The following is a 22,261-nucleotide window of genomic DNA, read 5'->3' on the forward strand; positions in this document are numbered from 1 at the left end:
AAGCCACAAAAAAATTTGACAACTTATTGGCAAAGAGACTGCAAATAGGGGAACCACATGTCTGCTTTAGAGGCCGAGACATAAGAGCATCTATGATTGAATGTGGCAGAGATTTCTTTCCTACACTCTGGAAATTCTAAGCAGGCTGAATAACTTCTCTACTTTCCAAGGTATGGTGAATGCCTGAATAAAATTTCCTATAAAATGTTAGAAAAGAAAAAGTGTTTACAAAATAATCTCCACCCTTTCTAGAAACCTAGTAGTATGCACACCCTCGATATTCTTTACACGTCTCATATACACACCTATACACATACACATTTCACACAAATATGTGAGAGGGGTGGATAAAAGGAAAGGAACAAAGGCTAAAAAGGCACAAAGTCCTCTTAAAAAAAAAAAAAAAAAAGTATTGCCAAAAGGGTCCAAACCAAAGCATTCATAAAACAGTATGAAGTATATTTCTGAATAGAGAAATCACTAAAGCCAGACAATTCTGAAAAAGTTATCCAAAAAGTCTACACACAACATACAAGATTTAAAGTTAATTTACTTACGGAAAAAATCCTTTTTCACCAAGTTTTTTGCACAGAGTACTGTAAAGGAAACAAAAAATACATGGAAAGAATTAAAATGGTAAGACTGCACTGTCAAAACGTTCATTTTAAAACACTGAAAGTACCAGTGAATGATAAACATTATAGCAAGGTTTGAAATATGATCACAAGCTTTTATTAAAGACTAGCAAAAGACAGCTGAACCAGTGGTTCCAACTTTAGCAATGATCACACATAACAGCTGACAGCCAGAAAATTTATAAATCTGGTATTCTAATAAGGACCAACTTCCAATCAATCTTCCATCAAGATTTATCTCAGAGCAGCTCGGTGAAAAGGGGAAAATAGTTCCAAGAAAAAAATAAGCAAACTCAGGTTGACATATACATTTTTTAATGAAATAATTTTATACTGAAGATCATAAATAAAGCTTTCTTGATATAGATGAGATTTTTAAAAAAATAACATTGTTATTTAGTCTCCACCTAACTCCACAGAAATTTTATAGGAGAGATAAATTACCTTCTTCTAAATCATCACTCAATGAAAAGACAGATTACTGTATCTACCAAAAATTAAAAGTTAATACACTGAGTAGATATCCCAAAGCCACATTCTCTGGATTACCCTGCATGAAATTATTACTCATAATAAGGTGATGGATGCACAACATTACGAATATATTAAAACCACTGAATTGGAGGTGCCTGGGTGGCTCCGGTTCAGGTGATCTCGTGGTCCATGGGTTCGAGCCCTGCATCTGGCCCTGTGCTGACAGCTCAGAGCCTGGAGCCTGCTTCGGATTCTCTGTCTCTCTCTCTCTCTGCCCCTCCCCTGCTCGCACTCTGTGTTTCTCTGTCTCTCTCAAGATAATAAATAAACATTAAAAAAAATTTTAAAAACCATTGAACTGCACATTCTAAAGGGGTGAATTGTATAGTTTGTGGTTACATTTCACTTTAAAAAATTATTGCTTATATAGAGTTATAAACTTAACTTGTTTAATTCAAACTTGTTAAAAGTGAAGGGAAAACATTGATTTCTGTATGGTTTATAACTTATAAAATATCTATACATGTAATATTTGGCTAATTTCTACCCACTTCTACTCGGTTGAAATGGTCTGGAAGTTTAGTGTTATTTAACATAACAAACCTTGGGAATAAGTCTATACATAACTAATCACTCTAAAAGTTCAAATAAAGGGGAGCCTGGGTGGCTCAGTTCGTTAAGCCTCCAACTCTTGATCTCGGCTCAGGTTATGATCTCATGGTTCATGGGCTCTGTGCTGACAGCACGGAGTCAGCTCGGGATTCTTTCTCCCTCGCTCTCTGCCCCTCCCCTGCTTGCATGTGCTCTCGTTCTCTCTCTCTCTCAAAATAAATAAACTTTTAAAAAAAAGTTAAATAAAAATTATTTTAAAGACAGATGCCAGGCACCTGGGTGGTTTAGTGGTTGGTTTAAGCATCCGACTTTTGATTCCAGCTCAGGTCATGATCTCATGGTTCATGAGTTCAAGCTCTGCATCTGGCTCTGCACTGTCAAGCAGAGCCTGCTTGAGATTCTCTCTCTCTGCCCCTCCCAATTGTCTCTCTCTCCCAAAATAAGTAACTTAAAAAAAAAAAAAGAGACATGCCATTGGTAAATGAGTGAAATTATTAAGTAAGTACAAGATAGTGATTTAGTAGTCAGTCATTTAGGCCCTGTCTTAGAAACAGTTTTATTTTTAAAAACATAAAAACTCAAATATGAAAACTAAGAGCCGTAACTGAGAGTACCAAATCACTAATTGGATTTAGAAGAACTTCTCTCTAACCTTCATTGTCACCACATAAACCATACAGAATACTCAGGATCAATACATTTACAACACATATAGAATCCAAATTCTAATCTTCAGTACTGCTGAGGTAATGACTTTTTTTAAAACCACCGTCCTATGATTCCAGAAGTGAACTGATTTCACATCCTACTTTAGAGAAACCAAAAATATATGCGAATTCTCCAACTTCTTATTGCTAACCCTACAAAGTTATGTTTTGATACTCATTCGTTTTGTCTTCCTTCTGCTTATAATATCCACCCTCCTGTCTCACACTGTCCTTCCCCCTGTGTCCTAGATCTTTTTTTTTTTTTTTCAATGTTTATTTATTTTTGGGACAGAGAGAGACAGAGCATGAACGGGGGAGGGGCAGAGAGAGAGGGAGACACAGAATCGGAAACAGGCTCCAGGCTCTGAGCCATCAGCCCAGAGCCCGACGCGGGGCTCGAACTCACGGACCGCGAGATCGTGACCTGGCTGAAGTCGGACGCTTAACCGACTGCGCCACCCAGGCGCCCCAAGATCTTATATCCAAATCACCATTTTCTCAGGGACCTGTTCTCCCATCTCCTCTACTTATGGCCTCATCAACATTTAAACATACTCTCAGACACCATCCTACTTCTCCTTCAATGTAACTACTTAAGGGGCGCCCGGGTGGCTCAGTCAATTAAGCATCCAACTTTCACTCAGGTCATGATTTCGCAGGTTCATGAGTTCAAGCCCAGAATCAGGCTCTCTGCTGTCAGCACAGAGCCCACTTTGGATCTTCTGTCTCCCTCTTTCTCTGCCCCTCCCCTGCTCACACGCATTCCCTGCCTCCTCAAAAGTAAATAAACAGTAAAACAAAATTATAAAAACGCAACAGATTTCTGTATATTGATTTTGTATCCTACAACTTCACTGCATTCATTTATTAGTTCTACTAGTTTTTTGGTGGAGTCTCTAGGGTTTTATATATATAGCTATCATGGTATCTACAAATTGTCAAAGTCAAGGTTTTACTTTTTCCTTACCAATTTGGATGCCTTTTATTTCTTTTTCTTGTCTGATTGCAGCAGCTAGGACTTCCAGTACTATTTTGAGTAGAAGTGGTAAAAGTGGACACCCTTGTCTTATTCCTGATCTTAGAGGAAAAGCTCTTAATTTCTCCCACCCCCACCTCAGGACCAGACGGACCTAACAAATATACACAGAACATTCCACCCAAAAACAACAAAATACACATTCTTTTCAAGTGCACATGGAACTTTCTCCAGGATAGACCAGAGGTTAGGCCACAAAACAAGTCTCAATAAATTCAAAATGACTGAAATCATACGCATTTTTCCTACCACAGCAATAGACATCAATCACAAGAAATAATCTGGAAAGAACACAAACATAGGGAGGCTAAGTAACATGCTACTAAATGATGAATGGGTCAATCCAGAAATCAAAGAGGAAATAAAAAAATATATGAAGACAAATAAAAGTGAAAACGCAATGGTCCAAAATCTTTGAGATGCAGCAAAAGCTGTTCTAAGAGGGAAGTTTATAGCAAAACAGGCTTACCTCAAGAAACAAGAAAAGTAAACAACCTAACTTTATATGTAAAGGAGCTACAAAAAGAAGAACAAAGTCCAAAGTCTGTAAAAAGGAAATAATAAAGTTTAAAGCAGAAATCAATGAAAAAGAGACTGAAAAAAACAATAGAAAAGATCAATGAAACCGGTAGCTGGTTCTTTGAAAAAAACAAACAAACAGTATTTTATTTTATCTGGATAAAACTTTAACCAGATTCATCAAGAAAGAGAGAGGACTCAGGGCACCAGGGTGGCTCAGTCGGTTAAGTGTCCGACTTCGGCTCAGGTCATGATCTTAACGGTCCATGGGTTCAAGCCCCGCGTCGGACTCTGTGCTGACAGCTCGGAGCCTGGAGCCTGCTTCAGATTCTGTGTCTCCCTCGCTCTCTGCCCCTCCCCCATTCATGCTCTGTTTCTCTGTCTCAAAAATATATAAACATTAAAAAAAAAAAAGAAAGAGAGAGGACTCAAATAAATAGAATCAGAAATGATGGAGGAGAAATAGCAATGAATGCCACAGAAATACAAAGGATTTTGGGGCGCCTGGGTGGCGCAGTCGGTTAAGCGTCCGACTTCAGCCAGGTCACAATCTCGCGGTCCGTGAGTTCAAGCCCCGCGTCAGGCTCTGGGCTGATGGCTCAGAGCCTGGAGCCTGTTTCCGATTCTGTCTCCCTCTCTCTCTGCCCCTCCCCCGTTCATGCTCTGTCTCTCTCTGTCCCAAAAATAAATAAACGTTGAAAAAAAAATTTTTTTAGAAATACAAAGGATTCTAAGAGAATATTATGGAAAAATTTTATGCCAACAAATTGGACAATCTAGAAGAAATAAATTCCTAGAAACAAAGAAACTCCAAATGTGACTCAGGAAGAAATAGGTATCTCAACAGATGAAGTACTAACAAAATTGAATCAATAATCAAAAAGTTCGCAACAAACAGAAGTCCAGGTTTCACTGTGAATTCCAGACATTTAAAGAAGAGTTAATACCTATTCTTTTCAAACTACTCTAAAAAACAGAAGAAGAAAAGCTTCCAAATTCATTCTATTAGGCTGGCATTGTCTTAAAACCAAAACCAGATAAAGACACTATAAAAATTAAAAATTAAAAAAAAAAGGAAGAACAACACTATAGGGCAGTATCTCTGATGAATATAGATGCAAAACTCCTCAACAAAATATTCAAACCCAATCCAACAATACATTAAAAAAAATCATTCACCATAATCAGGTGGGATTTATTCCAGGGATGCAAGGGACAGTTCAATATTCACAAATCAGTCAATGTGATCAATCACATTAACAAGAGAAAGGATTAAAACCATACGATCATCTCAATAGATGTAGAAAAAGCATTTGACAAAGTGCAACACCCATTCATGATAAAAACTCTCTACAAAGTAAATTTAGACTGACTCAACTTCTTCACTTCCCACTAATGCCTCAACTCATTAACAATCTGTCTTCCTCTGTCACCATTGCCACTACGTGGCTTCTCTAAAGCCCAGGGGACATTAATTACTAAATCCATCCAATGGACATCTTTCATTCTTTATCACACTTGACACCTGAGGAGATTTGCCATCACTCCCTCTTCTGGAACCCCGCTTTTCTTTTGGTTTCTGTTTAATACCACATTTCACCTGGTTTTATACCAGGCATAAAATACATTCTAAATCCTCTTTGCCAGATTGTTTTCCTATATTCCATCCACGCAAGTTGAGGTTCTTCAGGATTTTTGCCCTGGATCCTCTTCTACTCTATAACCTGAGAAGCACAGATGCCCATCTCTGCAAACCTTGGAATATATGTAAACTGTTATATGTATGTGTATTTTTCTGGGGGAAGAACCCACATTTTTCCTAGTAGAAAATTCGTAGCTTAACAGACTAACAAAGCTCTTTCTCCTCTCTAAAATATAAATTTGAAGGGGCACCTGTGCGGTTCAGTTGGTTGGACGTCCAACTTCAGCTCAGGTCACGATCTCATGGTCCATGAGTTCGAGCCCTGTGTCGGGCTCTGAGCCTGGAGCCTGCTTTGGATTCTGTCTCCCTCCCTGCCTGCCCCTCCCCCACTCATGCTCTCTCAAAAATAAACATTAAAAAAATTTTAATAAAAAATAAAAATAAATAAATTTGAAGAGCCACATTTCATGCATTCTCCCTGACCTTTACCATTTTAGTGACACCTAAATATTAAGACCCAAACTTAACTCTCTCCTGAACTTCAGGTCCACACAAATTAAACATGCCCCCAAAATAAAATCACCATCTCTCCCTCCCCAAAAACTGCTCTTCCAGTTTACTTTCTTTCAATAAACATCCTTGCTTTTAACTCCTCTCCTCCAGTCAGAAACCTCCATAGCAACCTTCACTACTCCTCCCTCTCCCCATCTCCTGGCAGATACCAATTCTAATCAATTCCACCTCTGAAATATCCTTCATCTGTCCACTTCTATTACCAGTGCCACCACCCTTGTCCAGGCCACCATCAACTAGTCTAGGCCACTAAAACCAGCCTCCCAATCAGTCCCCTGCCTCAAGCCTCCACCAGTTCTTTGCAATGGACCCAAATTTGAAAAATGCAATTAAGGCCTTTCATACATGTCCTATCCTCCTAATAACATTCCAAAATACCCTTCAAAAATTCCTCAAAACTATCCTTCCATCTGTGCTCTGGATATCACACCCAACCTACCACTCTGGAGGTAGTTGACCTCCATCTTCAAAACCATCCCAAGGTTCCTGGGCCCAAACTTTATATTGGTTTACAATGCCCTTCAGGCCCTGGCTCCTGCTTACCTCTCTGATCTTATCTTTCATTACCACCCCTCCTCTCTAACCTAAGTCCAAGATCCAACCACACTAAACTTTCACTTTCTCAAACAAACTCCATCCCTCACCCAGAGAGTCACATGCCATTCCCTCTGCCTGAAACATTTTTCCCAGGCTTCTTCACCTAATCATCTCAAAAGGGAAAGGAAACCTTTTAGAACATATTTCTCTCAACCCTCCACCCATTTGTATTTTCACAGAATCCCCCACTTATAACATGCACTCATCACACTTCATTATAAATGCTTAAGTTTAGAATACCACTTGTAACTATGGGGGTGGTAAACACCATACAGCATAAATCAGGTCTGCCTCAATGGCGCACAAGCACACATTGCACCAGTTATTTGATGGGTGCTCAATAAATTTACTGGATGAATGAAACAGACTCCAAAATAATCTAAAATTTCATTGAAAGGAGGACTTTTTATGTGACAGATAAATTAATCCTCAAGTAATCATAATTTTAACTTATGAAATTTTATTTTTATCGTTTCCTTTTATTTAAAACAAAGTAGTCAGATCATATTTGACAAATTTTCTTTTAAAAATCATTAAGATATTGTTAATATAAGTTTCAAAGGTCAACCGAAAAATAAAAAATATAATTTTTTTTTTAACTTTTTTTTTTTTTTTGGTACAGGGCCCACCTGGGTGGCTCAGTCGGTTCAGCAACCAACTTCGGCTGAGGTCATGATCTCACAGTTCGTGAGTTCAAGCTCCGCATCAGGCTCTGTGCTGACAGCTCAGAGCCTGGAACCTGCTTTGAATTCTGTGTCTCCCTCTCTCTCTCTCTGCCCTTCCCCCGCTCACGCTCTGTCTCTCCTTCAAAAATAAATAAACATTAGGGGCACCTGGGTGGCTCAGCTGGTTAGGCGACTGACTTTGGCTCAGGTCATGATCTCACAGATCCGGAGTTCAAGCCCAGCGTCGGGCTCCGTGCTGATAGCTCAGAGCCTGGAGCCTACTTCAGATTCTGTGTCTCCAACTCTCTCTACCCCTTCCCTGCTCATGCTCTGGGTCTGTCTCTCAATGATAAATAAATGTTAAAAAAAATTTTTTTTAATAAACATTCAAAAAATAAAAAATAAACCCTTTTTTTTTTTAAAGTTTACTTATTTGAGAAAGAGTGAGAGTGCACAAGGGAGAGAAGCAAAGGGAGAGAGAGAATCCCAAGCAGGTCTCCCACTGTCAGCACAGAGTCAGACACGGGGCTCGATTTCACAGCCAGTGACATCATGACCTGAGAGGAAACCAAGAGTTGGATGCTTAACCGACTAAGCCACCCAGGCACCCCATGAAAGAATAACTTTAAAATCAGATTCAAAGTTTATAAAGATAAATTGAATTTTAGTAATCCAGAGACTAGGAAGCCAGTACCAGGGTTCCAGAAGAAACAAGATTAACTTAAAACATAAATATCAAGATTGGTCAGATTGCTAACTTTAACACTAGACCTCAAAAGCATCAGCCAGTTTTTGCTTCAACTGTTTTTATACTCTAAAAGCAAAAACTCTCATTTGCAAGTTTTAAAAGAGAGACTGTTAAACATGATTTGAGATTTGGTAATTTTAGCTATTTGCATAAATAAATAATTTTCACAGCTAGAAGCCTTTTCTGTACTGTTCTTTTTCTTGGGAATGTATTCTGGGTACTAGAACCACAGCCTATTGCTCTTTCCATCTTCAGTACCAATTATGAGAGCTCAGTAAATGCTCAATGACTTGGTGAATTTCAACAAGACAGACTCCTCTCTGTCACCATAACAAAATCTCAACCAAGGAGGTGTGTATCAGAATCTCCTGGGAAATGTACATACAATATTATAATGTAATTTTATGTTTGTAACATAATTTCATAATTATATTGATACGAATTTGTATTTGTAAACCTATCCTATTGTGAAGCATAAACTATAGAAAGTTGAGCCAAGACTGGGAATCCTGCAGCTAAGGAGGGAGGGGTACCACTACGAAGGATATCTTATTTTTGTTTTCTAAACAATCATTACAGGAAGAGAGATAAAAATAATGTTGAGAAATGCTAGACTAAGTTACAGGAAGGGACTGGCAAGAGAGACAACTTATAAGCTGGGAAGGCCTGGAACAAAGGCTAAGGAGTACAGACTTTCTCCTAGACAGTTATCAATATTTCAGTATCTCTCAATGTTTAGTAAGCTTTCCATTGAAGTAATACATATAGGAAAGTGAAGAAATCTTAACTACATAGTTCAATGAATTTTCACTGATTTCTGTACTAAAAACATTATACTGGACTCCAGATATTTAGCAGTCATGTATTAATTTTGATTAATGCTAACTACAAATGTGGCATTATATAAGCATAGTACCGTTACTCCAGAATCCACTGGGGACCATGTCTCACTCAACCTGTAGATTTGTACTAGATTAATCTCACTAGACTACTTTGATCACGTTATTACCCTTCTCAAATTCCTTCACAGCATTTCTCATTCTTAAGACTACACACCTAAAACCTAGCCTGTTCTATTCTGCTCACCTCTTCTGCAGATAAATGGTTTTAAATCAGTAGAGGAGGTGTTCAAAATAAACTAAGATGAGCCTTGTTGGTGTCCTGGTCCTATTTCACAGGGAAGCAGATGTGATCATTGTGAGATGCTTAATAAGAAGGTAGCACTTCCTATATCATTCACTCTTTCAATATTTCCTAAGCACCTACTTTGTGCCAAGTGCTATGATAGATTCTGCAGATACAAAGATAAATAAGACCTAGTACTCTGCTCTCAGAGCTTGCAGGTCAGACATAATTCCAATATCATGCCACCAATGCCCGCCCCCCTCCTTTAATTTTAACATTTACTTATTTTTAATGTTTATTTATTTTTGACAGAGAGAGACAGAGCATGAGCATAGGAGGGGCAGAAAGAGAGGGAGACACAGAATCCGAAGCAGGCTCCAGGCTCTGAGTTGTCAGCACAGAGCCGACGCGGGGCTCGAACTCACAGATTGCGAGATCATGACCTGAGCCGAAGTCGGACGCTCAACCGACTGAGCCACCCAGACACCCCATCATTTACTCATTTTTGAAAGAGCCTGAGCGGGGGAGGAGCAGAGAGAGAGGGGGACACAGAACCCAAAGCAGGCTCCAGGCCCTGAACTGTCAGCACAGAGCCCGACATGGGGATCGAACCCACAAACCATGAGATCATGACCTGAGCCGAAGTCGGACGCTTAACCGACTAAGCCACCCAAGTTCCCCATCAATGCCCTTTTTTTTGTTGTTTTCTCAAGAAATGACTTTAAATTTTGAAAAATCTCCTTTAGTATATTTGATTTGAGGCAGTGACTGGAGAAAACCATTTGCAGAAGTGCATATGCAGTAAATATTACTGTTTAAATCAATATTTTTTTTATGGTTGGATAGGAGTTATCTATATGCAACACACCATGTAGTAATATCAGAGTAAATCCCAGCTGTAGAAACAGAATGCTATTGCTGTTCTTACTGAGTTGTACTCATAATGAATGGCTGTCTATGCTTAATCTGAGTAAAACTCCCAACTGTTCAGTATCTTCTTGCCAAAAATTCCCCTTCCTCCTCCAGATTAGAGTTGCATTCCAATTACACTGCCGACTGGAATGAAACTGCTTGAGAGAAAGAAAAAAACCACTCAGACATCCCGTCTTCTGTCGCCCCACGAAAACAGATTTTATAATACTGTTCCTGCAACTCAAAAGTTGTACTATTTTTGAACAGAGTGGATTTCTCTGTTTTTTTTCCTTGAACTTATATTATCATTGTAAATTAAAACTGAAGTTCAGGATAACAATCCTATACATATACCAACAAGATGGCCTAGTACTGTAAAAATGTCTACTAATATGCACCCTTCCTGATGGCTAGCACATGACAGCAATTTAGATTTTCCTGCTCCAAGAAACAACCTCTACCCCAACTCCTACACATGGAATGAAAAGGAAATTTAAGCTCTTTAGAAAACTCATAAACAAATTTTTCCATGTACGTATTCTACTTATTGCTTTACACAGGAGCACTAACAAAGATTCACATTCAAGAGCATTATTACAAAATGCTGCAATGAGCAAAAATGTCAGCTACAACCCTATGCACATAACAAAAATGAAACAGTTAAAGATAACAAACAGCATGCTGAAATATTATTACACATCCATTAAAATTATGTAAATATATTTATTGACAAGAAAATATTTCTTGAAAACACTAAAAGTCAATTTACAAATACATTTAATAAAATATAATTTTAGCAAGGAATATAAGAAGATTAGCTAACACTTACTGAATATTTATTACTGAATATTTACTGTGCGAGTATATGCCAACTATTCTGTGAAGAAAGTGGTATTATTACCTACATTTTAGAAATGAAGAAATGGAGATTCAGGCATAAAGACTTGCCAGAGATTACAGTGTAAGTACTAGAGTTGAGATTCCAACTCAAACAGACTAATTACAGAATCCAGTCTCTTAACCATCATATATAAAATGAAACAGTCTCCCAGGTTACTTCTTCCTTTATAAGGGAACTTAACGCTGGTTAAAGCAATTACTGGTGTGATCCAAGTTCACAAAATGGTCAACAGAAACTTAGGATGCAAAAGGGCCTTCTCCAAAAAAATGAGCAATTTCCTTCTTTCAACAGATATATAACAGTTTACCTATACAGTCATATTAGACCTGCTTTTAACTAAATATCTTGCCACAGTGCCATTTAATCCAGGAATTTTAGGCAGTTTGTTTTATGCATGTTACAAAACAAACTGGGCCACTAAGTTTACCGTAATATACTTAGTACCTGGCAGGTAGTTCATTAAACTAGTGTATTAGATTTATTAAAAGATAAAGGTTCTACTATAACAAGGTAAATATTCTTGCTTAAAAAAAACCAAACTGTCAGCTTTTAAATATTTCACCAAAGGCAAAATGGGTTCTCAAGTTAACCAATTAAAGGCAACCTTTCCAGCTCACTCATACCAAACAACTTTATTTATTTTCTTTATTTTTGAGATGGGGGAAGGGCAGAGAGAGAAACAGAGAGAGAATCCCAGGCAGGCTTCACACCATCAGCCCAGAGCCGGACGTGGGGCTCGAACTCACAAACCATGAGATTATGGCCTGAGTCGAAACCAAGGGTTGGGCACTTAGCTGACTGAGCCACCCAGGCGGCTCAAACAACTAAAACAGTTTTTCTTGTAATTTCAAACATATGAAGATTTTGGTCAAAAGAATTTTCCAAAGAAGTGTATTTTAACCGAATAAAACTGAAACAAGATTAGGGTGTACAAATAAACTTTTTAAAATTTAAGTGCAAGTGGGGTGCCTGGGTGGCTCAGTTGGTTGAGCATCGGACTTCGGCTCAGGTCATGATCTCACAGCTCGTGAGTTCAAGCCCCGCGTCGGGCTCTGTGCTAAGAGCTCAGAGCCTAGAGCCTGCTTCCGATTCTGTGTCTCCCTCTCTCTCTGCCCCTAACCCACTCGCATTCTGTCTCTGTCTCTCTCAAAAATAAACATTAAAAATTTTTTTCTTAGTTCAGGTTGCTATAACAAATCCCATACACTGGGTGGCTTAAAATAACATCTATTTTGTACAATGCCACAGGCCAGGAAGTCCAAAATCAAGGTGCCAACAGATGTGATGTCTGGTGAGAGCCATCTTCCTGTTCTGCAGACAGGAAGACACCTTCTTGCTTTATCATCAGATGGCCAAGAGAGGTATCTTCTCTGTTGAGTCTCTTCTTATAAGGGCACTAATCCCAATCATGAGGGCTCTACTCTCATAACTTAATTACCTCCCAAAGACCCCACCTTCAAATACCATCAAATTGGGAATTAGGCCTTCAACATATAAAATTTGGGAGGACACATTCAGTCTATAACAAAGTTTCTGTACTTAAGCTTTCAGTATGTATCGATAAGTGAGTCTCAAGGTATATGTCTAGCCTCACTCTTCTCCCAAGCTCCAAACCCACATTTCAATTGCCTACCCCACATACCCACTTGAATATCTCGCCAGCACTGAAAATTGTATTTATTCAAAATTGAATCAAACAGCTTTCCTACTGAACCAGCTCTTCTTCTTTTTGACCTTCCTAGTTCTGTGAACTGTACCACATGCTTCCAATAATCCAGAAAGCAAATGTCTCTTTTATCTCTCCCTCTCCCTGACCACTGCACATCTAAAGCAGTTGCCAGATTATATCTGGTATCATATACAGATCACTCTGCCTATTTCCATTTTCAATGTTCACATTTAAGTAATACATCTAGAGTATTTTTTAATTCTTTTTTTAATTGTTTTTTAACGTTCATTTATTTTTGAGAGAGAGAAAGAGAAAGAGAGAGGAGAGAGAGACCAAGCGAGCAGGGGAAGGGCAGAGAGTGAGGGAGACACAGAATCTGAAGCAGGCCCCAGGCTCCGAACTGTCAGCACAGAGCTGGATGCAGGGCTCAAACCCCCGGGTTGCGAGACCATGACCTGAGCCAAAGTCAGACGCTCAACCAACTAAGCCACCCCAGGTGCCCCTTTCTAGAATATGTTATAATGTGCTCCCCAAAACTTCCACAGAGTCTCTTGCTTGATCCTTGCAAGTTTGTGAGTTATGTTGTAATATCCACAGAAAAGTAAACTACAACTAAGAGCTAAGGCTTGCCCTACCTGTCATCTAGTAAATGAGCTTATTAAGCATTTTGAATCCAGGCTCTACCTGGATTCTATAGATTTTTTTCCTTTTTCTATACACTCCTCATCTAGAAGGCTGTCAATTATCCCAGCCTTCTCTCTCATTAACCCCTAGACTGAAAATACCAGCCTCTTTGTCCCCTAAAATAAACCCAGGACTTTTCTGCCTTTGCTTTTATTTAAAACATTCCTCCTACTTCAAGTGTTATTATTCTAACCATAGACCCTCAAAATCTTATCCATTCAAATCTCAACTTCATGTGAAACTTTTTCTGATCTCCTCCTTTCTCACAATCTGATTTTCTCTCTCCCCCCCTATGAATTTCCAACAACACTTTGACTCTACTTGTTTCGTATGTCCCTTCTCACTATACTTGTATTAAAGTTATTCACGTGGGGCACCTGGGTGTCTCAGTCAGTTGGGTATCCAACCCTTGACTTCAGCTCGGGTCATGATCTCGCAGTCGTGGGATCCAGCCCCACATTAGGCTCTGTGCTGAGCATGGAGTCTGCTTGAGATTCTTTCCCTCCCATTGCCCCTCTCTCCCGCTCATACTCTAAAAATTAAATAAAAAATTAAATTATTCATGTGATATCCTCTCCATCCCTCTATGTTCCCACTAAAATATACATTTCTTTTTTTTTTTAATGTTTTATTTATTTTTGAGAGAGAGGGAGACAGGGTGCAAACAGGGGAGGGGCAGAAAGAGAGGGAGACAGAATCCACAAAGCAGGCTCCAGGCTCTGAGCTGTCAGCACAGAGCCTGACGCGGGGCACAAACCCATGAACCACAAGATCATGACCTGAGCTGATTCTATAGAATCCAGGTAGAGCCTGGATTCAAAATGCCTAATAAGCTCGTTTACTAGATGACAGGCACCCCAGCTATACATTTCTTAAAGACAAAGCCATGATTTATTTTTATTTCTCCTACAGTTATACATATAGTATCATAAACATGATATACAAATAGTTATTGAAATCCATGAAAATCCTCAGAAAACCACTGACAAGGTATAAGGATGAGCAAACTAAAAGGTAAAGAATAAAATTCACTCTTTACTTCTCTGAACCTAGCAAGTCTTTTTGTTGAAATCAGGGTGGCTTTCTCAACTGTTTGTAACCACTGCTTATTTTAGGGCCCTTTCCTAAAAACAGATCTCATTGAGGGGCGCATGGCTGGCTCAGTCAGTTGAATGTGTGACTCTTGATCTCAGGGTTGTGAATTCGAGCCCCATGTTGGGTGTAGAGATCACTTAAAACAAACAAACCACAGATTTCATATACAATAAAACGGTATATTACCACCTTTTATTACCACCAATTATATTAACCTTATTTCTACAACAGTAAGAATGAGCTCTCAGGTATTCCGCATCCTTCTAGCTTCTAAAAACGGTAGTCACTCAAATACCTGATGATCAACTCTAACAGAGCAAAGTGCCAAAGATATTTAGTTTCCCAAACAGACCCCATTTGTAAATACAAGCTACTAATACAAATAGGAAAGAAGACTGCAACTATAAAAAAAAAAGCACTGTGATTTATAATAATACTTCTCTATAGGGGTGCCAGAGTGGCTCAGTCAGTTAAGCCTCCAACTCTTGATATCAGCTCAGATCATGATCTCACAGTTCATGGGATCAGGCCCCGCATTGGGCTCTGTGTGGATAGTGTGAAGCCTGCTTGGGATTCTCCCTTTCTCTCTGCCCCTTTCCCTCTGTCTCTTTCTCTCTGTCTCAAAATAAATAAACATTAAAAAAGTAAAAAAAAACAAAAAAACAAAAAAAAAAAAACCACTTCTCTATAATTTCATACTTTTGAAGTATTTCCTGGGTTGATTAGTAATTACTAATTTTAATAAACTTATTTTAGGATAATTTTAGACTTACAGAAAAGTTACAAAGATAGTATAGTGTTCCCATATACCTCACACCCATTATCCCATTACTCATAACATCTTACATTAGTATGGTACATGGAACACAATTTAATGAATCAATATACATTATTATTAACTACAGTTCATATTTTATTCAGATTTCCTTAGTTTTCACATACTGTCTTATCTGTGCCAAGATCCCATTGAGGAGGTCATATTACATTTAGTCATCATGTCTCCTTAGGCTCCTGTGGCTACAGCAGTTTCTCAGACTTTGTTATTATTTCTCAGGCTTATTATTCATGACCTTGACAGTTTAGAGGACTATTCATCAGGTATTTTGTAGAATGAATCTGTCTGATTTCTCATGATTATTCTGGGTTATGGGTCATTGGGAAGAAGACCACAACGGTAAAGGTGCATTCTCATAGTATCACGTCAAGGGCATATACTATCAATGTGACTTACCACTGTTGATACTAACCTTGACCTGACTGAAGCAGTGTTTGTAGCGTTTCTCTACTCTAAAGGTACTCTTTTAACCTCCTTTCCATACTGTGCTCTTTGGAAGGAAGTCACTATGTGCTATCCCCCTGATTTAAGAACCAGGCAGTTATTGGGGCATCTGGGTGGCTCAGTCGGTTAAGCTTCCAACTTCAGCTCAGGTCATGATCTTGCAGTTCATGGGTTCGAGCCCCACATCGGGCTCTGTGCTGACAGCTTGGAGCCTGGAGCCTGGAGCCTGCTTTGGATCCTGTATCTCCCTCTCTCTCTGCCCCCCCCCCTCCCCCCAGCTCACGCATTGTTTTGGTCTCTCTAAAATGAATAAACATTAAAAAAAAATTTTTTTTTAAAGAGCCAGGGAGTTATTTTCCCACTCCTTAACAGTGGACTGTCCACATAAATTATTTGGAATTCTGCATGGGAGATTTGTCCATCCTTCTCCATTTATCTATTTATTCAACCATTTATTTATACCAGTACGGACTCATAAATATTTATTTTATACTCTGGGTTATAATCCAGTATTACTTCACTTTGTTGCTCAAACTGTCCCAGCTTTGGCCACTGGGAGTTCTTGCAGTTGGTTCCTGTGTTCCTTTGACAAATGTGCATCACTGTGGGAAGAGCGCACACACTTGCATACTTTCTGACACTAGAAAATGCTCCAGGTTCATCTTGTGTGTTCTCCGCCCCTGCCCTAGAATCAGTCACTTCTCCAGGATCCCCTGGGAATTACCAATTTTAAACATCCATAAAGACTCACATTTTCCAAACGTGAACAGTTCAATTAACCCTTCAGTTCCTAAAGTCTTTCCCCACTAGAACATTAAACTCCATGAGGCTTGATCTCCACTGCATCCCCAGAGCCTAGAAAATTGTGCAGAGTATGCCTTCAATAACCTCTACAAATACTGAGGTCTTACAAATTCTGAAGCCCTACAGGGGGCTCAGGATTGAGTCACAACATAACTTGCCATCCGATGAAATTTGCTTGGATGCGTCATGTTTAGACTCTTATTCTAACATCACTATGGCTAATTCACTGCATTGTTTTACAATAAACAAAAGGCTTCCTTTTTCCACTTCTCCTCCCTCTCACTGCACTGCAAGCCAAAAGTTTAAGTATTTCCCAGTAAAATTTTCAGTGCAAATGACTAATCCATCACATTTCCTAGATTCTTTCTATAATGGCATACTGCCATTTACATCACCCTCTCCAAGTTCTATTCAAATGATCATTTTTGACTAAGTAGAGTTTAAATGAAAGGCATAATGCTAAATCCTTACCAACACTGGCAGAAGAAAAATTACTGACAATGAAAGTGCCAAAAATCTACTGTTACTTGTTTATATACAATGCCCCCTCAAACACTCAGTATGTATATAAAATAAAGCATCTGAAACCTACCAATATCTTTTTGTAAAAATTTTTTAATTTTTTTAATGTTTATTTTTGAGAGAGAGAGAGAGACAGAGCATGGGGAGGTGGGGGCGGGGCAGAGAGAGAGGGAGAAACAGAATCTGAATCAGGCTCCAGGCTTTCAGCTGTGAGCACAGAGCCCAATGCAGGGCTCAAACCCACAAACCACAAAATCATGACCTGAGCTGAAGTCGGATGCTTAACCGACTGAGCCACCCAGGCAGCCCTATAAATCTTTTTAAGTAATATACAAATTTTTATAGATTTATAAACAAATGTAGTATGTAGAAAGGAAAAAGCATAAGCATATACTGTCTCATGTTTACATGGTTTGATTATAAGGTGAAGACATGTTCTCACAGCCTATTCAAACACATGCAAAAATAAGCCAAGATTACAATGGGATGATGATTCTACAAAGCAACTTTATATCTATTACATAACTACAATATGCACTAATTTGTGATGGTTTATTTTGAGAGAAAAAGAGAGAGCTGGGACAGGGGACGGGCAGAGAGAGGAGGAGAGAGAGAGACAATCCCAAGCAGGCTCGGTGCTGTCAGCACAAAGCCCAATGCAGAGCTTGATCCCACGAACCCCAAGAGCACAACCTGAGCCCAAATCAAGACTTGGAAACTCAACCGACTGAGCCACTCAGGCACCCCGAGAAAACTCATTCTCTGAAAGCTCTCTGGGCCACTGGAAAAACTGAGATGCATATCACTTTTACATAATGATCTAAATATCATTATGGATAGACAGGATAAATCCTGCAAGGGCAGAATATTTAGGCTTTTTGTTTCAAAAGGTTATTAGGTCTTTGTATCCTCAAGAGTATCTATCATAGCAACTAAAATGTGACAGGCCCTATAATAAAATCTGTAAAAAATGAAGAGCTATACTGTTTCATTATTTGTAGTTCATAAACCTCTATTTCCACATTTAGACAATCTCAAATAATGTTGTTTTATTTTTAGTAAAGTTTTCTTTTATGGAAATCAGAGTACATAATTTTGATATAGTTGAAAAATAAGTATGCTATAGACTGAATGTTTGTGTCCTTCCAAAATTGGTATGTTGAAACCTATTCCCCAACGTATCATATTTGGAAGTCATTTGGTTCTCTGAGTACTCACCGTGGAACTGACCAAGGCCACATAAAGAGGCCACTTGTAGGAACTTCAGCCGAGAGTCCCAGCTAAGGTCCCAGCTGACAGCCCACTGAACTGCCAGTGAATATTAGTGAATCTTAAGATAACATTAGGTCCCAGCCTTTAAGCCACCCAGCTGATGCTGAGTGGGAGACAAACTGAGCCTGCCACCCCTTGTACAAATTGCAGTTTCTCAAGTAAAATAAATGTCACTGTTTTAAGCCACTAAGTTTTGGAGTGGTTTACTGAACATCAACAGATAATAAGAACACTACTAGAGGAGTTAAGAACAGATTAAGACCCATGAAAGCTGGTATTTTTTTTTTTTTTAATTTTTTTTTTTCAACGTTTATTTATTTTTGGGACAGAGAGAGACAGAGCATGAACGGGGGAGGGGCAGAGAGAGAGGGAGACACAGAATCGGAAACAGGCTCCAGGCCCTGAGCCATCAGCCCAGAGCCTGACGCGGGGCTCGAACTCCCGGACCGCGAGATCGTGACCTGGCTGAAGTCGGACGCCTAACCGACTGCGCCACCCAGGCGCCCCTGAAAGCTGGTATTTTTCTGTACTAGACCACACTGCAAAGTATACAGCTATAGCACCACACCCAGACCTCTCTCCTAATACCCACCCCCTCATATCCAAAAAACTACTAAAGTCTTGATAAACCCTGTCCTAGCCACCTAGCCTGATACCAGTGATGCAGATGGGTGACATATTCCTAACTCACACATATGAAGTACAAAAACAGAGGCAGCTAGACAAAATTCTGTACCGCACATATGCTACAGACAATCTCCAGCCAGTCAGCGTTTACCAACCAACAAACCCAGATATCACCTGCAATCAACAACACTCAAAGATTTGGCTCTTTTTAGCCTAAATGTCCATCAACTGATGAATGGATAAAGAAATTGTGGTTTATATACACAATAGAGTACTACATGGCAATGAGAAAGAACGAAATATGGCCCTTTGTAGCAACGTGGATGGAACTGGAGAGTGTGATGCTAAGTGAAATAAGCCATACAGAGAAAGACAGATACCATGTTTTCACTCTTATGTGGATCCTGAGAAACTTAACGGAAACCCATGGGGGAGGGGAAGAAAAAAAAAAAAGAGGTTAGAGTGGGAGAGAGCCAAAGCATAAGAAACTCTTAAAAACTGAGAACTGAGGGTTGATGGGGGGTGGGAGGGAGGGGAGGGTGGGTGATGGGTATTGAGGAGGGCACCTTTTGGGATGAGCACTGGGTGTTGTATGGAAACCAATCTGACAATAAATTTCATATGTTGAAAAAAAAAAAAGATTTGGCTCTTTTTATTTTATTTCTTTTTAAGTAGGCTTCACACCCAGCGTGGAGCCCAACTCAGGACTTGAACTCACAGCTCTGAGATCAAGACCTGAGCTGAGATCAAGAGTCAGATGCTTAACCAACTGAGCCACCCAGGTGCCCCACAGATTTGACTTTTCTAGTACAAAAGATAACTCATGATCTTTTGGATTTAAATTTGGCTACCCCATTTCTCCTGCCCTGAACCTCATCCTTGAGAGCCTGCTTTAACCCTGGGCTGGATTAGGTTCCATGCTTGGCAATAAAGCTTTTTCATATAGTGCTCGGTCTTTGGTCTCTAAGAGTCGCTATGCTTTAACAGTTTGAAGGTCCCACAGAGATATGATTGAGCTACCGAGTGAAGCTGACAGACCACTGACACTTAAGAACCTATTGAGCCCTGGAATTAGCAAGTTTCTGACACCTTCTGAGAATGATTCAGCTGATTTCAGTTCTGAGTTTGTTCTATTCTGTCCCACAAGTTTCTGTTTATTCTGGCTCAGAGCCATCTGGTTTCTCATGGATACAGATGGAGAGGAAATATGGTCTCTTTCTTGAGTGACACAAAGAGAGGGGATGTGTCCTGTATATGTTCTATTGTCAGTCCACCTGTGTCTCGTCTAAGATTCTTCAGAAAACTCATGGTTTGGGCCAGATTCAAGGACTGCAGGTACTAGAATACTGGCTCCCTCCCAACTGCCTAAACACTCTGTATATACTTTTGTCTACCAAATGGTAAAGGAATCTCCTTTTTCGTATTTGTTGTAGGGACTGTCAGCTCAAAGAATCAAGTACATGTATATTCACTATAGTCTAAGTTCATGTGCGTTTCTAATAATATGGCATAATTACACCATGGATAGTTTATAATGGCAGCAGCCACTTTGGGGAACTTATGATTTCAATAAAGACTTACACTTCTGCAAATGCCTTAGAACCAAAGGAGGTAAAACCCCCAAGACAATAGGTCTACCTTTTTAAACTGGTACACCAAGATATCTTACTGTTTCAATAGCTCATAACTAACTTCCCTGAAGGATTGCCTGGAAAAAGCAAAGGAAAAAGCAGCTTACTCTGTGCCTAACTTCCTGCCTGTAAAGCTCAGCTTTTATTCCATCTTCTAAAATGTTAATGTTCTGATTCTTCAGATGAAAAACCTCATACTTTTCTCCATTTATCACCATGGGTTTCCCTAATATCTTCCTCCCTTAAACATGATGGTCCTGCCTCCTCCCTTGTTGCTGAGCACTCATATAGTGAGGCATAGACAATGTGCAATTTCCATTAAGGACTTATCACTCTTCAAAAGAAGGTCATGCTATTATTTCTGAACTTTAGTCCCTGAGGGAATCCCCAAACCCACTGAGAACCAAAGGTTTTCTCAGGAATTTAGAATACTTTTAGACACTTATGTTCCCTAGCCTTCCAGAACTTCACAAGCTTATACAGACTACTAATTTCCCCCAACAGAATGTCAGAGATAATTCGAAAAAAACAAGGTAGGATCCTAATGCAGATCAGATATCCCAAGTCAGAAGAACATTTAAAGAAAGTTAAAGACACAGAAAAGTACTTCTGGTCATCCCAGAAGCCTTTTTTACCAAAGTAGATGGGACCAAAATCTAAAATTGCAAGCAAAATCATCATAAACAGAAGGTTTTAGGAATTTTAGGAGATATTTTGATATAGACCACCAGACCATCACAAGGTCTTTTCAGCTCTTTAACAGATTAAAACTAAAAATAACCAGATTGGCAAACAGATTTAATAATCTGTAAGTAATTACAACAAATTATTATCAAAGAACTACAAAATAATGAAAAGGGTAGGGGAAGCCAACACGTCCCTTCAGTGTAAACAACTTACTTAAAGTCCAATACTCCCTCCTATGGCAGATTAAGAACTGTCCCAAGGGAGATGCTGAATCTATAAAGAGTTCAGGTACTAGACAACTGAGTGTCCCTTAAAAGCCAAGAAAGGAGTCCAACAATCCAAGTTAGAGATACAGTACAAACATGCCTCTGAGAATCTCAATAATACTCTATTACATCCTCTGCTGTTACAAGATGAAAACCATTTTCTGTCCAAGAACAGACCTACAAATTCCTAGTAGGTATAGGGTCTTCTGTTTCTACCTTAAATTCATTTCTACTCTTCCTCACTGTACCAAAAGAATAATAGTAATAATAATAATAGTTATCACCAATAACTCTCTTATCTTCTGAGTCTCCATTAGTGTGACCTCTACTCTGTATAATTTGCTAGGGTGAGGCATGTTCTTGTCAAATTAAATGCTCTACAGAAGGCATATGTTTAGAGATCCCAGATGACAAGTGCACGAAACCAAATCATAGCAGCCCCAGACACCCTTGTTGTCTTGTGCCTAGTGGCCTCTCCTAACCCACTGTTAGATACCTGTACTCTTTGGGCTAAAAATTTTTACTGACACAGGTAGAATACATGGTGCTGACTCCAGTAAGAGTGCAAACTGATCTTTA

The 22,261-nt window shown here is 39.2% G+C and overlaps 1 protein-coding gene across 3 annotated transcripts in view; it reads right to left on the reverse strand.

The window, feature by feature from the left end:
- Nucleotides 1–22,261, reverse strand: part of SMURF2 (SMAD specific E3 ubiquitin protein ligase 2) — a 120,781-nt gene that overhangs the window by 58,629 nt on the left and 39,891 nt on the right. For all 3 annotated transcript variants that reach the window (XM_045490674.1, XM_045490673.1, XM_045490677.1), the window contains exon 2: nt 558–596. In XM_045490674.1, coding sequence (XP_045346630.1) covers nt 558–596 — 39 coding nt within the window. The remainder of the gene's footprint in view (nt 1–557; nt 597–22,261) is intronic.

This window comes from Leopardus geoffroyi, chromosome E1 (assembly GCF_018350155.1).
Source record: "Leopardus geoffroyi isolate Oge1 chromosome E1, O.geoffroyi_Oge1_pat1.0, whole genome shotgun sequence".
Lineage (NCBI taxonomy): Eukaryota > Metazoa > Chordata > Mammalia > Carnivora > Felidae > Leopardus > Leopardus geoffroyi.